Raw genomic sequence first — 18111 nt, forward strand, 5'->3', positions numbered from 1 at the left:
GTGTTGACTTTGAAGGATAAGAAGGTGAGGACTTTTTTGGTAACAGATGCAGTGCCTCCTTTTCTAGGTCTATGGGTACTGTACAGTTTTTCTGAATGATGCGAGTAGCCTCCTGTTTTGCTATTGTCAGAAATAAACACAGATTTAGGTGAATTAACAGATGTAGAGTTTACATTACTGCAGTTTGTTCTGTTACTGGATGCACTGGACACTGTTTCAGGTGAATTAATTAATGGATAATTTGAAGTACTACAGTACGGAAGCAATGTAGACTTTGGTGAAAAGGTTGGTGATGAAGTCACAATTGCACCAGACTTCACGTTTTCAAAGTTGTTTAAGAAACCCGACTTTGTTAAATTAACTGAAGATGGGTTTAAAGAAGAACTTGTCACATTATTATCAGAAATATTATGCAAATATTCTACACCATTACCATCACAATTAGATACATCTAACTGCGATGAATTTACTGATTCTTCTTCACCATGGTGAGACTGTAAAGAATCTTCTAAACTTTCTGATGTTGACAACCCTGATGAAAATGATCCCGATAAAAAAGAGGGTCCATGTTGATCCACGTGAATGACTCGACGATTACTTCCTGGACTGCTTTCTTCACTCTCTTCTTCAGTCTCACTGAAGTAAACATCTGCAATGATAAGCTTTTATTGTGAGTAAACTTTCATTTAACTATAAATTGGTAAAAAAATCTTGCAAACAATTACAATGACTATTACAAAAAAATTATAATACTTCAGAAACTAACAACAACAAATCAAGTTATTTTTCTTTAATGTATAGTCAGCAATAATCTAAAATACTTAAGGTGTTTTGATAAGATGTGGAATACATTATTATTCAATGGACTCCTTGATTATTAATTTAGTTGTTAACTTCTCGAAGAGTTTCTAGTGGCTGTACACACGTCAGTATAGCTAACATTAATTATAATCATTAGTGCCTGCATTAATATCTGGATTGTTAACACCAGTCCCAAGCTGTATATTGTGAATATTCATCACAATCACTAGTGTTTATAATAATATCTGGACTGTTAATACCAGTCCCAAGCTGTATATTGTGAATGTTTATCACAATCACTGGTGTTTATAATAATATCTGGACTGTTAACACCAGTCCCAAGCTGTATATTGTGAATATTCATCACAATCACTAGTGTCTATAATAATATTTGGACTGTTAATGCCAGTCCCAAGCTGTATATTGTGAGTGTTCTTCACAATCGCTAGCGTCTGTAATAATACCTGAACTGTTAACACCAGTCCAAAGCTGTATATTGTGAATGTTCATCACAATCACTGGCATCTGTAATAACATATGGACTTTTAACACCAGTCCCAAGTTGTTTATCGTTAATGTTCAACACAATCACTGGCATCTGTAATAACATATGGACTTTTAACACCAGTACCAAGTTGTTTATCATTAATGTTTATCACAATTTGTAGTATCTCCAATATCTGTACTGTTAACTTCAATCCCAAGCTGTGTATTGTTAATGTTTATCACAATTTTTTGTGCCTGTAATAATATCTGTAAGTGAATTTCAGAGAAGAAAAGAAATTAAAATCCAAGTTATATAATACCAGTTACTAGGTTAATTATGTTTAAATGTAAATATTTTTTGAAGAACGAGATAAGTGTTCATTAACTAAGTATTATAAATATACCATATTACTTTGAATTTAAGACACACCCCACTTTCAAAAAAGAATTTTGAGGAAAAAAATTTAGATGATAATTAGAAAGGAGTAAATATGTTTCAAAAGAGTTCATTAATGAATCAAAAATATTAATAAATGTACTTAAAACTAAATATAACAAAAAATATACAGGAAATTAAAAATAATGTTTCTTCCTGCTTTCTTTATTTACTCAGAATGCCACTCTGATGTTTCTTCTGACTCACTGTTATATTCTGAAGTTGAAACAACTTCATTGCTTGATTCCCTATTGTCCCAAGTAATGTAATTTTGCATTCCATCTTCCAAAACTTCAAAATCTGACAGCAATTTTTGACTAATTGTTGTCCTTTGCCATAATGATAAACTTTCTCTTTCACAAGTTTCTCACACCAGTCATGACTAGCCTTAACATTGGCATATTTGGCACTATGTGCTTGTTTTTTTAGTCTTTCTAAGCTAAGTTCTTTTTAAAATATTGTCCAATCTGTTTGTTAATGCAAGATTTTTTTGAAAATTTTTGTTGTTGAGAAAAATTATGTTTGAGGCTTTCAAAGAGTGAAGAATAACACCTTAAATTTAAGATGCATCCAACTTTTCAGTTCAGAAAAATGTGAATAAAGTGCATCTTAAATTCAAAGTAATAAGGTATTACTTCTGGCTAGAACTCTAAGAAACAAATAGTCATTTAAGCTAATCTTAAGTGATATTTTAGTTAGGTTGCAATGGTCAAATTAATTTTAATGAGTTTATACTTTAAAATCAGTTTCATGATTAGTGTTTCACCAGTGTAATAAAAACTACATGTTAATCATAACTGAATCATTGCACGCCTTGTCATAACTCATTTTAACTATAAATTGACCACATTCAATTTGTATGATTGCATCCATTGAATTTTCATTAACTTTTTAGAGGCTGTTTGTTTTAATGTTCCCATACTAAACATAAACAATTCTTTGGTGTCACTGCAAGACTATTATTTTTAAAATCTTAGCTTTAGAACAGCAAGTTAATGTAAACATCATATGAGAAATTTATGTAAACACCAAGATTAATCTGATGTTACAGATGTGTAAATATTCATTTGAATTTGCCACTGTTGACTATAAATGTTATTCCCATTCACTAGCATTTGTTTTGTTTGTTTCAAATTATGTGAAAAGACATACAAGGGCTGTCTCTGATAGCCATCCCTAATTCAGCAGTGAAAGACTAATGAGAAAGCAGCTAGTCAGCACCATCCACTGCCCAGTCTTGGGCTACTCTTTTACCAATGAATAGTGAGACTGACTATTACATTTTAACATCCCCATGGTTGAAGGGGTATTCACATTTGGTGACAGGGATTCAAAACTGCAACCTTCAGATTGCAAGTCGAGCACCCTAGCCACCTGGCAGTCTGTAACAGTAGCAGTACTGGTAACAACAATTCTAAACTGCAATATTATGTGTCTTTAGTATCATCACTAGTGTCTGTAACAATATCAGTACTACTAACACTAATTACATACTGTAGGCTGTAAAGTTTTGACTAGTATCTGTAATAATATTAGCACTGCTATCATTAATCCCAAAAATGAGGGTTATAAATGTTTATTTCATTCACTGATGTCTACATCAGTAGCAATCGCTAATACAAGTACCAAACTGAAGACTGAATGATGTTTTCCTCAATCACAAAAATTTGTACTAACATCAGCTGCCAACAGAAGTACCCAACTGGAGACTGTAATAAATATGTAACAGATATAGTACTGTTATAATAATTTTTAAATTTGGGATTTTGAATGTTCCTGATATGTACTAGTGTTTTCAATAACATCAGTCAAATCTACAAATATCCCAGCAGGCCCACTAACATGGGGGAAATGAAGGCAACTGTCCAGGAGCCCAGACATGTGAAGCCTAGTTATGCTGTAAAGACTGCACAGCATCTTTAAACTTTAACTTCATTTTATCACAAAAAGCATAGTTTTTAGTTTTCTTTGTAAACAGATAATTGATACATTAAGAACAAGTGAAACAATAATTTGAGTAATAATTATTATATATACTTGTTACTTTAATAGATACTTGTTGCTACTTTATTAATATTTTACAGATACTGTGAGCAAAAAATAACTGCTGCTATGATTCTGTCTTGTTTATTGCTTGTCTCTGTTCTAATTCAGGATCTGTTTAATAAGTTCTTAACAGTGTTAAAAGATATAGAAAGATGGTCTCGCATAGATGTTTGCCCCAGGGTCCATGCTGGCCCTAAACACTCCTTTGACTCAATGCACCACAAATAAAATGTTGAGTTGAGTATAGAACTGGCATATTTAACAAAAAATTAAGTAAACTATTGTTTTGTTTTCTGCTGTTTTGATCCTAATTCTCTCCAAATGTTATTTATGTCTGAACTAAAATTAAAACTTCAAAGAACAATAGAGATCATTAAGTTTTTGCAGTAAGACTGATTCTTAGGTTAAACAAAACTCATGAAGTACATAACAATTACAATATATGAGTGAAATCTGAATACTCTTTAGGCCAAAAATAAAAGCAGAGAAAGTTATAGAAAAATTTGCCTTTTTGTGACTTTTGACTTTGGGGCCATTTTGAATTGAATAAAACTGAAAGCTTTTAGGGTTTCACTATATAAAAAAATCTTAAAATGTAACACTTATTTGTACATGACTATCAAATGGTAACCTGAACTGACATGTAATGTGACAATATACCTTTCAAAAATACAAAATGTAACTTACTTTCAGAACAGATGACTTTGTCTTGTTCAGATCTATTGCTTGGCAAAAGAGACAAAGGATCAAAAGCTATTGCTGCAAGGCCAAGTTTGTTCAACCACCTACAAAATGAAGTAATTTTGTTTTAAATTCAGTATTATAACATGTTCAACAAAACAATAGTTATAATGTTAATTCACAATGCACAAAATATACATTGATAAATTTTAAAAATGTTGTTTTCACTTCACTTGCAAGCTTTGGGTCTGTTGCAAATAAACATATACTCAAAGTAACTCTTTAGTTGTTTACATACACTTACCATTTGACAATCAATACAAACTAAAAGGAAAAGAAACTAGTAGCTGATCAATGAACTACTTTAAAACTATGTACATTAATACACTAAAAAAGATGTGTTTTTCTCTTCACTTGAATGTTTTGGGTCTACTGCCAAATAAAAGTACTAAATTCAAAGTAAATCTTAGCTGTTTATATATAATTACCATTTGACAATCATGACATAAATAAAAAAGAAAAGAAGCCGATAGCTAATCAATGAACTACTTTAAATCTGTGGAATATAATTAATATTATCTTTGATCTGTCTGATCAGATTTATGCTTATAAACTCTTTCATGGAAGCTGGTTTTTAAAAAATAGTTAGTATAGGTATCAAAAATATATTCTGCTCTAAGAATTAGTCCAAAAACTTAGCAATCAGTTTCATTATAGAAATTTATGGAATATATTTTGAGTCAATTGTGTAGTTATGGCATGAGATAAACATTTTCACACCAAAAAACAAAGGGTTCATTATTAAACTGTATTATATAGCACATACTGAAGTTAAACTTCAGTATGTGTAATTACTAAAATAGTAGCCTTAGTAACTATAACTTAAGTGAATTCTTGCAATGAATGAAAGTAAAATAAAAGTAATCAAAGTGATATTAAAAAGGTTGTTTCAGAATAGGCCTAATATAATCATCACAAAAACGTTCTACAACAATAATAAAGGGTCTTTTGATGTGCCTAATCTAACTACACTACTGTTTGTACCAGGAACTGGGAGCTTAATTTATTTACTTTCACAGCAATGAGTGCATGTTAATAATCACATGATATCAACACCCACTTGGTAGTATTTCTGAAGGAAGTGCCTTTGGATCTGTCTGAGCCTAAGCACTAATCAGTTGAATTGAGAGAAAGAAAAATAAACTGGCAAGAAATCAGCAACATGCTGCACAACTGCAGTGTTTAATTCCTGAAAATTTAATTTTGGACTCAAAGAATGCAAAAATAATTCCAGAATTCCTAAAGTCCAGAATTGTTCTAAGCACAAATAAAATGGGACAAAAATACTAGGTGCCACTATGAAATTTTAGTCACCATGTCAACCTGATGCCCAGGATTTGTTAAGGCTTGAGTTAGTAACAATTACATGTTTTTAAATTATCCTAACTTTTAAACTACAAAATATACTGCTCATGATAAATTTATGCAAGATATCGTAAAAAAAAGGAAGCATTCTTTATTTATTACCATGTTATCTAGCATAAAGAATACATAAACTATACAGATTTCTATATTTGCTTGTTTATATTAACACAAAAGTTGTATATATATATATATATACACACACACACACGTGAGTGTGTGTGATTATTCCTTATCAACTGACACATAAACACAAATCAAAAATTGCAAATTAAAAACACAGATTAGTTGTAAGAAGAAAATGACAAGTATTTTAAAAAGTCAGTAAGCACTGTGGAAAGACTGAAAAATGGAATATCTTTCTTATTCAACTGTTTACCTTAAGGATACATGCTGCATATTGACGATATTATTCAAAAAGTTAACCATCCAACTAACTTTATATGTGACAAATGTATTAAATTAACTTATTACATTGAAAAATGGAATATCTTTTTTATTCAACTGTGTTTTTCTAGTTATCACTTGTAAGCAATTTAATTAATAATAATAACCTGAAGGTTACATTTGTCTATTTTGAATATTTGACCAAGGGTTATCAGTTCTTGCCTGTTTTCACAGCTTGACACTGTCCAGAAACAAAATCCTTGTTTAAAAATATCCACGAAATGAAATAAAGTTATGTGGCAATTAGAAGATGCACTTACTAATAAGCTATATTAATTTTAAACTGCAGTGAAACAGTAAAGTTGAGGACATTAAAAAAGCAGGAACTTGCTGAAAAAAGTTGTGGCACATATAATGTAAAGAGACATACAAAAAAATCATCTTTTTCTCTTATTCAGTTGGTCTTAAAAACACTTTTAAATTCTAAAACTCCACTTAACAATACATCACAATTATTTTGTTTAACTGCAAAGACTTACACAAAATTCCTGTGTGCCATTATTTTTAAAATTGAAACACTCATTTGTTTTTCATAATAAGTAAGGTTTGGAATCAGGCATGTCTTTTAGTAATGTTGAAAATTAATTAAACTTAATATAAAAAAAAAGGATACTTTTAAGGTATAAAGTCAGTGGTTTGAGCCCATTGTTTCTTTTATCATCCTGTAATAATTCTTAATTGGCTCCAATGTTTACATTAATTTTTGGTATGCTCTTATAACAAATTGGGGATTTTGACCCAAACTATAAAGTCAATCTAATGTTCCATGCTTTTAGAAGTGGGTTACTAAAGCACAACGGTATTTTAACACTTATTTACAAATAATTGTCTCTGTTTTGTGTTATAATACATTCAAAAATTTTGGCTTCTTAATTCAAAAACTTAAATAATTTAAATTGATAATTTAACACATGCATCAAGTAATATATAAAATAAATACCTCTGTAGATAAATAATCACTAAATAATACTTACTTCACCATATCTTGTTGAGAATCACTTGCAAAGTAAAATGATGTTCCAGGATGATAAAGCTTGAATGCACTGTAATTAAGAATGCAGCTATTATAATGTCTTACACAACCAGAGAAAGTATTAAAAGCCCTTTACTACATAGTAAGAGGTATTTAATTACATTTATTTAATTTCATGGATCTGCTAAAACAAACCAATAAGAAGAACAGTTCAAAGCTTAATGTACAGGATACTTACTACTTTTTAGATTTACTTTCTAGAGCAGGGGACACAGTGAAGCCTGGGATATAGACAAGACAATCGGCTTTTTCATTCTACAACAAAAAAGAAAACAACAGATAACCCATTTTCTATTATGGTTTGAAAGATATTTCATATTTTTAAGGATAGGTTTGAATATTACTTGTCTTCTGTTAAACCAGTTTTTTGTTTAAAAAACAAACAAACAGGTTAGTATCAATAATGATGCATTAGAACATTTTTGTTAAAAAGAGTTACTTACAAAAATGAAATAGCAAATGGTACTCCATAACTTATTTTAAGTAAGTTCTGGTTCCACAGTGACTACAAAAATAATGGTATATGTCATATAAAAACACACACACACACGTGATTAATACATTAAAATAATGATTCTATTAATCAGGTTGTCACAAGGCACCTTAAGGATACATGCTGCATATTGACGATATTATTCAAAAAGTTAACCATCCAACTAACTTTATATGTGACAAATGTATAGTTTGCTTCAATAACTGCATTGTAAAAAATGCCTTAAGAACTACATACATAATTATTTATTATATTTTAACTAAATTAATGTTTTAAATTAACTCTTTCACTGCTAGAGCCTTGCCAAGAAAATATATTTATAAGATACATTATATAACCTTTGTTCAAGTCTTGAAAAATGTGGTGTTTAACCATGTGTGAGCTTGAACTTTTGCACCTCAATGAAGAAAGGGTGTTCGATTTCATACTTCATAGAATTTATTTTCAAATAATGTGAAAATTAATTCATGTATGTTTTTGTCTTTTAGTGTGTACATAAAAATAAATCTGGCACTGGAAGAATTATTTATCTACAAATACGTGAGTGAAAGAGTTAAAAGAAATTAACAAATGGTGCACGGAATAGTTCCCACAAAATTCAAAACTAATGATGTTTAAGATATTGAGTAAGATAACACATTTATTCTTTCTGAGGTAGGAAGCATTCAGATATTTATGAACTTCCAAAAAGAACATAATACATATTTTTTTACTAAGTAAACATGCACATACTTAAATACAAAATATCCTGAAGAAAGTCAAATATTTGCAACTAATAACAACAGCCAAACAAATACATAAACATGAAAGTGAAATATAAGTAAAAATGTCAATGAGCAAACCACACTTGTTCTAAGGCAACCTGGATCACACTGTGGCTGGGTAATTATACAGGGCTTTTTAGTGCTTAGAAAGCATAAAATATGATTTTTGTCACAAGTTCAGAATTAATGTTTTTTTCAATGCAATTTTTAGTTTTGCAACAATCACATCATGTAGTATTTACAGAAAAAATGGTTAGAAAATCTTAAAATATTCCACTACTCTAATTAACAGACAGAAGGTGTGTATACATGGTGTAAAATGATGCAAATTTTTGTGTTCTTAATAAATAATAAAAAAGAAACTTTTGGCTTACAGGACTATGGTGCCAGTATTACAGTACTTTATACTCTGTGTTAAAAAAGACAAAATTACTGCAAAAAGGCATTGAATCCAAAAGATTTATCCATCACAAAAATAAGTTCTTCCATTGAACTAGTCTAAGAATGTGATACAAATTGCTTCATCTTACTAAATGAATAATTAAACATAGCAGTTACCATGGCTTGAGGTTTATATTAAAACAATAATGTATTTATAGTATGCTTGTATGTGAAAGATAATTTTAAACTATTATCACTGTGCTGTAATATATGGTATTTTTGTTTTAGAATAACTGGATATTTAGTTAATTAAAATATTTAATAATAATCAGGTGATTTTTCAAAATGATACATTAATGCTTATTATCTTACACAATGCAAGTTCTATTTAAATGGCAACAGTGGTTGCAAATATCAAAATGCTTACTTCTTTACTTTGATAGCAGTACAGGTAGAATTTCTTCAATACAACCCAACATTTTGTCCAACGAGCCCCTGTAAGAATTCCCTGTCGCTCTTTCTTATAATAAAGCCAACCTTCACAATCTCCCATTCCTAACTCTTTGCAAGATATTCTTCTGTTTTTTGCTAAACAGACAAGTAGTAGACAATTAATTTTAAGAATTATATAAAACTAGAGTTAAACACTAAACCAATACTTCTTTACAATATTTTAATGCCAAACTGTCCTAAAGATTTTGATTTAAACAATTATACCTCTATTTCTAATTCAAAATGTGAATATAAGACATATGAATGCTACTTTTAGTTTTTCATTACAATCAGATTAGAACATTTTGTAGATATCAGTAAACACATGGTATGTTCAAGATTGAAATACCATTATACAGAAAAAAATGTTTAATTTTAAATTAATTTTCCATTGACAAAAGTAATACTAAAAACAAAGTAATATTTTAAGAAGTGAATGCTGTTCAGCTTGAAATATCCACATACAACATACACATATGTATACATGTATGTGGATATTTCAGATACAGAAAAAGTGATACAAAATATTCACATAAAATTTTATATTCTATCAGAAGAATTTTAAAAACCACTTTATTATTACTAACACAATTAGGAAATATTTGAAACTATTTACCAATCTACAGCTGTACTTACAAAAACATAAAAAGCATGAAAACTTAAAACTCTTTTGCAGTAGGATCACACACCATGTAGAAACAGTCAGTTTTATAATTGTTTTCACTAAAAATATGTTACATTTCAATTATAGTACTCACACTGATTCATACTTGAATAAAGCAAATATTATTAATTTAAAGTGAATAAATGATGCTGACAGAAGAGTAATGGGTAAGTGCCCTGAGAGGTCAAAATTGAATTAGGTTAGATGAAAGCAAGGATATTGATTCTGGAGAAACTGGAAATGCTGAAACATTTAAAACCATTACTCGTATATACAGCTGTATCTTTTTTCATACTTCATGAATTTCAAATGTCAAAAAGATTCTGAATAATAGTCAAGTAGTTTATTTCTACCAATCAGCACCTTTTGGAATATATTTCAAAATATTGTACAATGCCTAGAGGGGTTGGTTTTTTTTTACCACAAGTCATAAATTAAAGTGAAAGTACTTTATCTTAACCTTGGTTTATTATAATTTAATGTTTTTATTTTGCTTAGCTTAACTTTCAAGAGGGGGGGACTCAGATCAACAGGAGCATTTTTATACCCATCATCATTAGCTCTTACACTTCCTGTTTAAAAAATAACTTGCACATTGTATTGTGTTAGTTGACTCATTAATACTTGTTCTTTGTACAATTCTGTACTTTTACTTTCATTGTGACTGAATTCTCACAATTTATTAGGAAATATGACATATGATCTGAAAAATTTAGTAGTAGGCCTGACTTAACAGTATTATTGATATATAATAAGTGTAAAATAAAAACAAACTAAAATTCAACATCTTTATAAATATATTATTTGAAAATAAGCATTATTTTCTACCTCACAATCTATTTGCCTTTTTTCCTTTTATAACTTTCACTTATTAAGGTAGAAGTGCTCCTTGAATGCATGTATTACAGTAGGGTTCTGTAAATTTCTTGTAAGCTATGTATATATGTTAATGGTTTTTATTTCATTATTAATTATAAATTCATTTTAAAAAATTGAATATAAAAAATATGCTTATCCTGTTTTATGTTTAAAGATATCTGTTTCAGATGTAACTTAATTTATGTTATGAATTATAATAAATGTAAATACAAACATGACCTATATAATTCAATTGGACTATGAAGAATTATACCTAGTAGAACATGCAAAAGTGAAACACAGAAATCAAATAAACTTACCTATTCTTGAGGGCAAATGAGGCTTTCTTCTTAAATATCCAGACTACTCAGAATAAAAACAAAAACAAACTAAAAATTTGTCACCAAAAATAAAAACATAGGACTAAAAATGGATAAAAGACTATGTTGTAACAAAAATCATAATTAACACCACTACATTTTTGGGCATTTTGTAAATAAAATAATCTAACGGAAATTAAAAACAGTAGTTTTACATAGTTTTATTTCTTGCATAGCTGGCTTGAGATGCAATGTCATAGTTGGCAATGACCTGCAATGCAAATAACTTTCACTCAGTATAATTAAAAATCGTTGTACTACATGTTTAACAAGCTCACAATACAGAACATATTGCAATACATAACGATATAATGGGCTAAACATGTACACAGAAAGTCACTACAATATTGTATGAGAAAAAGGTTTGCATATATTGTAACACAATAAACTATATTATGAATTACAAACTTTACCCTCAGTGTAACATGCTACATTATTTTATGGATTGAATGTCTGAATACATTTAATATGTTAAACTATTTTATGTATTAACTATTACAGCTCTGTTTTCACTGTAAAGTTCTAAATGTTCGACTTGGTGATTTCACTGTACTTACTGTTCAGTTTATACTTGGTATTGATAGTAAAATCTCTAATTTTTTCAGTGTAAAGGTCAAAATGTTCTCTCCTTATCAGTAAGTGTTAATACCCATACCAGTCGTTCTGAGATACATCCTTACAGTGAAACACTATTAAATGAAAGTCTTTAGAGCTGGTACAGTCAGTATCAAGTGGAACATTTGGAACTTATCAATAAGTATCAATACCCATACTTGCCATTCTGAGACACATTTTTATTTCAAGTGGGTTTCTCATCACCAAGAATTTTCACTACAAAGTTCTAAATGTTCTACTCAGTAATTGCTGTACAGTTTTCATTCAGTGTTACTGACTGTATGAGCAATAAAAGCTTTCACTCAGTAGGTGTAAGAGGTTTTGATAGCTTTACTTGTGAAAGAATGTACTAAGCTAGAATTTCTATGAAAAATACTTGTACCTACCAAAGGCACAAGGTTTTCAATTACTTTAGTGTTTTGTCCTAAGATAACACTTTATATTAATTTCACTGTCTAACAGCACCCAAGATGCTCATCTTAAAAGCGTTTAGCCATAAATCCAAGTTTAAAAGAATGCATCTTGTAGAAAAAGCACTGAATAATCATTTTAAAGTATGCAAACCCTTTACTAGCTTTATACCATTTACATGGAGAATATGTGCAATTAGACTAAACTGTGAAAAGTGATAACACAATAATACCAATTAAAATAATATGGTATTGTAAACACAATGACTTATACATACAATTTACTAAACATAATAAACTGACACTGATATACAGGCATGTAGTGATTTGTGTTTGAATATTTACATTCTAAAGTTTAGCGTGTAGAATATCCAATACTTATAAATATGTAGTCATGCAAAATACAAATGTAAAACAGCCACTCACATCTGTGGTGAGAGTTATAATCCTATGATGAAATTACTTATGAAATGTATATTATTTCTTGTAATTTAAGAATTTTTTTTTGTGAATAAATAAGAATATTTGTGTTATTACATCTTTGGTAAACATGAATGATAGGTGTAGAGAGAATAGCAAAAAGTTAGTATTAATAACTACCTTAATAAGAATAATATTATAAACTTACACATATATAACTAATCATATAGATATTTTTGTTTTGTAACTACTAAATAAGTGAGAAACCAAGTTATACACATGAGCTGCATGCCACACTTACACGATAAACAACTACAAACTAAAGCTGTACGAATATAATTCTATCAGTTTCATTTACATATCTAGTGTGCAGCATGGTAAAAGGCTAGAATCTTTCTACAACAAATTTCTGTTCATATCAAGTTATTTTACTTTCTCATTGTTAGTGGTTACTATAGAGATTGTTTCTATCATGTACTAGAATACGCATTTTCTCCACTAAAAAGCAAAGAAAACTCATGCCAAACATACAAACCATGCCAAATATACAATATACATAAATTTTACACGACACTTTAAATAATATACGACTAATATCTAAAAAACATAATTTCTAAATTACTTTCTCTGTTACAGCTGCTACATTATTAGGTTTAAGTTTACACAATGAGCAAGATATACTTTAATATCAAACATACACTAACTTTTTATATTAATGTAAATTAAATCTCTCTGGTTCTATCTTCACATATCAATACAATTTTCTACCATATACTCATCACTGAACTTATAGACTGTACAGTTCATTTACATACCCTTTAATCAAATTTCACAACATGGCAACACTATGCATTTGACAGATGAGATCACACATAAAAAGTGTAGTTTCAGTTTTAACTAGGTTAACTGAAACACATTACTAAAAAACATTGAGCTATTATAATAAGGACTACTCAAGTATGTTTTGATTATTTTAATATAACCAAAAGATTTCTTCAAAGGATAAAAATCAGTTTTTTTCCAGAATTTATATTGGTAATAAACATCTTTCCAACAAAGGCAATCTAGTCAAACAAGTATTTCACACTCCAAGCATTGACACAGTGGTAAAATACACAGTTTGTATAAAGACACATTTAACTGTCAAAACTCTTCCAAAATACATCATTAATTATATCTAATTATAAGCTATCCTGTAAGCTATGGTTTTACCTGTACTTGATTTTCTTCCTTCAAATTGGTGGGTCTTTTATGAGGAACTCCTCCAACAACAGTTACTTCATAACTAAAAGAACAAAAAAGTTGAGAGATACTTTTGACTTTTTGAGAATTGATATATCTCTCATAAGAAGAAGTAAAATGCATACTGTTCTTTTGTCAATGCAGTGGTAAGTGTATCACATGATTTTAGGTCTATAAATCTATTTTTTTGATACAGTAATAAAACACACACATTAAGAAATAAATAATTAACCTAAGTTTTTAGTAAATTAGCCCTTTCATTGACAATTATAAAGTGTCAATTATCCAATGAAAAAATAAAAGTAAGAATTTGACCCTTTGTATTAATTTTCTGATATTGTAAGAAGCTATATTTTCTATCTCACAGAAATATTTCGTGAAACCTGTACCGGATAATGAAAAATGATTTAAACAAAAAACTGAGGAAAATTAAAAGAAAAGTTCTTCAGTGAATGGCATACATACAGTCAAAACTATGTCAATAAGGAGCCAAAATCATTAAATGTAAAACAAATTATTTAGATAACAGTATCCAATATATAACAAATTTGCCTTTATACAGATTCTGTTTGTGTTCTTGCAAAGTTGGCAATGTTGTAATGAGGCATATAAACACCCATGTTTTATGTTGTACAACAGACAATAGCATGCATGTGGGTTTTACAGTTATTTCAGTTACAGCCAGATATTTTCACATGTCACACTTGAGGGAAACTTTTCTTAATAGGTGTGGGGTAAAACTCAATTTTGCTGTCAGTTGGCATAAATGTTTATTTGGATATATCCAAACTAAGCAGCAAAAGTATCAATAAAAATATGTAATACATATGTACTGCATTAAAAGATCAAAATCCAAACTGCTACTCAAGATCTGTAACAAGTAGTTTTTTACATAACCTGCTCAAAGTTTTCCTTACTTCATCAAATATAAAACAAGATCAGCTTAATCACTAAGCTCAAATTATAGTATTTCTATATGGAGCAATGAGTAGATAAATATCTCTTACCTGCCACTGTTGTTTTCCTGTTTTGACAGCCTAGGGTGTTGACTCTAAAATTAAATGTTGAAAAATTTTCTTTGAAAAATACAATTATCATTGTAATCTATTTTACCTCCTATTTTGGGAAAACAAATGTAAACAAACTGGTATCAGATTAGAGTGATGCAAAAAAATTAGATATATCAATATGATAAAAAATCAAGACAAGCATATGTTATAAATTGCATTGTTATTGGCTTTTAATACATTTAACACATTTCATCAGGAATCATCAATAACAGGATTTATTTCTGATTTTAACATAACGATGAATTCCTCATGAGTATAACATGCGAGACTAAACTTTTAGATATTTTGTTTCTGTAATCATTAATTAAATTACAAGTGTTTGATATTTATATTTGGTTGAATAAATTGGCTAAAACAAAATAGGTTTGAAATTGTCACTTTACATTTAAATCACTACCTATTAATATACTGAGATTAAATTTTACAATCCTTATAAATGTCTACCTAACATTTTAATTCTACAATTTATAATTTATAATTTTTTTAGAAAAATTCCTGAACTAGCTTGAAGACAACAGATTTTAAAATTTTATTTTAAATATTTCCAACTAGGTATGCATGTGTGTTTAATCACCAATCAAATTACCTACAAGTAAAGGTCATATGCATATATTTTCCACCTTTTGACTCTTGAATTTTGTCAAACCTCATCTAAACATCTTGTTTCTACCAGATATTTACTTTCTGTAGTTTAATTATTACTTCTTGTTTATTTTTCTTATCATTTTCTGGCACAAAATAGAAATAATTATTTTTAATATACTCCAGCAATACTCAAATAAATTTTAAATTTTTTTTGAGAAAGCTTTAATAATTGTTATGGTGAAAATATCTTTAAATTAAAAAAACGTGATTATAATAAATTACATTTGTCATTTGATGATAATAGTAGTCTTACTGTACTTCTAAATAATGATATCGTTAGTCCATTCCTTTAGATTTTCCCCGTGAGTATATAATATTATTTCAACCACACTGTGTACACCATACAGTTGAAGCAACCAGAAACATCTTCTCAGACAACCCCACGGGGCCAAATAAAGATTATATTACTTAAAAATATGATTAGCTTAATACTATTATCTTATGACAAAAATATAAATGATTAATAACTGTTGCTGAAAAATTTCGATTAATAGTAATTGTTGAACTGCAGAAACAAAATCATACTTGATAACTGAGAAGAAAATTTTCATGCTTCAGTGACAAGTGAATAGAGCAGTGTAATTAGTGGATAGTAATAATACAAATATGTAAAAAGACAATGAAAAACTATACAGGATTGCAAAATTAGAAATATTAACATGGTAATAATTATGCATGATTACAGGCTTTATGAAATGTAAAAGAAAAATATTATGTCATTCTAAATTTTTTAGCATAATTACACTTTCAACAAACATACAGGGACTTCCAGTAAACAGTAAGGAGACATTACAAGCAGAGACATTTCAAGTAGATAGTGAGGAAACATTAGAAGTACAAGTATCAATAAAAAAATGAAAACCCATTGCAAGCACAAATACTTCCAACAGATAATATGGAGACATTAGAAGCACAAGGACTTCCAATAAAAAATGAAAAAACATTATAGTCACAGGCACTTTCAACAGATAGTGAGGAAACATTAGAAGTATAAATATCAATAAAAAATGAAAAGACATTAGAAACACAGGCACTTCAAACAGACAGTGAGAAAACAAAAGGAAGCACTAAGACCTCTTATACAAAGTGGGAAGACATTACAAGCACAAGCACCTCCAAGAAACAATGAGGTGATATTATTCTTGTGACCTTGGTTAGCACTGGCTGGTTTTCGATGTTACACATTGATCCACCAGCTACAATATTACTGATATCTTGAGCACTCAACTGGTGCCCACCAAAAGTTGTGTCTTGTGCAGTCCACATTCTTCTTGTTAAAGATCCACTAAAGGCATCATTATCCCCAGAATCTATTACATGGAGAAAATTGTTTAAAAAATTCTTAAAATAATAATACATGTAAACCTGAAGTACACATTGATATCCACAAAAAATAACATTTATTACAATATTTTTACTTCTAAGCATTCTGATCTGATATAATCATTACACAACAGTCTACCAATGACTCCTAAAATTGGATATAAAAAAATGGTTATCACTCTTTAAGAGACATTTCTATAATTTTTGTGTAATAAACTGAGCCGCCTCACATCTGGATAGTATAAAGTAAATCATATTTAATAAACAACATGGGATTAAATCAGCTGATGTTAATTAACTTGCAGAATGTTCAAAAATATATTTTTATGTGATACGTAACATACATAGTTTCACTTTATGAGGCTGTTGGCAAATTTAGTAATTATAGGCATATAAATTCATTACTCAGACAAACTAAAATGTTAAAAATTACTTGTTTGTGAATTAATATCATTTTTAAAGAATTTACCACCTCCATAATTAATTTATCAAAGTCAAAACAAGGTTGGAATATGTCTATTAGAAGCTAATAAAAAAATAAGAAATTTCAGAGGACAATAAACCATGAACATAGAAACAAGAACTTATTACTGACATATCAGATTCTAAAATAAAATATAACCAGACATTCAAGGGTAAAAAAGTCTTACAGGATATCGCATGGTGAAGACAGTGAAGAATAGACCACACTTTAGATGGACATAGATGTCATGTGGTAAAGATAATGAAGGCCAGTCCACACTATGGATGTATGCAGACTTCACAAGGTGAAGACAGTGAAGTACAGACCACACTCTAGTGTACAATGTCTCCTTTAATGTCGATTTCTTGGAATGTTTGTATAAATAAGCAAAGACTGCATCATTTGCTTGAAGATTTTTCCTTAAGCAAAGAACTCAAAGGATGATGACTTCATCAAATGCTAAAGTGTTCCTATGTGTCAATTTTGCTAAAAATTATGTTTTCAAAAGTTTGGCAACTTGTTAATCATGATGAGACAAG

The 18111-nt window shown here is 29.2% G+C and overlaps 1 protein-coding gene across 1 annotated transcript in view; it reads right to left on the reverse strand.

Moving 5' to 3' along the window:
• The window catches only part of cnk (connector enhancer of ksr), a 70353-nt gene that overhangs the window by 12286 nt on the left and 39956 nt on the right, over positions 1 to 18111 (reverse strand). The window contains 9 exon segments of the mRNA XM_076448641.1: positions 1 to 649; positions 4457 to 4554; positions 7294 to 7362; positions 7531 to 7607; positions 9418 to 9578; positions 11325 to 11367; positions 14042 to 14114; positions 15079 to 15122; positions 16900 to 17096. Of these exon segments, the coding sequence (XP_076304756.1) occupies positions 1 to 649; positions 4457 to 4554; positions 7294 to 7362; positions 7531 to 7607; positions 9418 to 9578; positions 11325 to 11367; positions 14042 to 14114; positions 15079 to 15122; positions 16900 to 17096 (1411 nt within the window).

This window comes from Tachypleus tridentatus, chromosome 8 (assembly GCF_004210375.1).
Source record: "Tachypleus tridentatus isolate NWPU-2018 chromosome 8, ASM421037v1, whole genome shotgun sequence".
Lineage (NCBI taxonomy): Eukaryota > Metazoa > Arthropoda > Merostomata > Xiphosura > Limulidae > Tachypleus > Tachypleus tridentatus.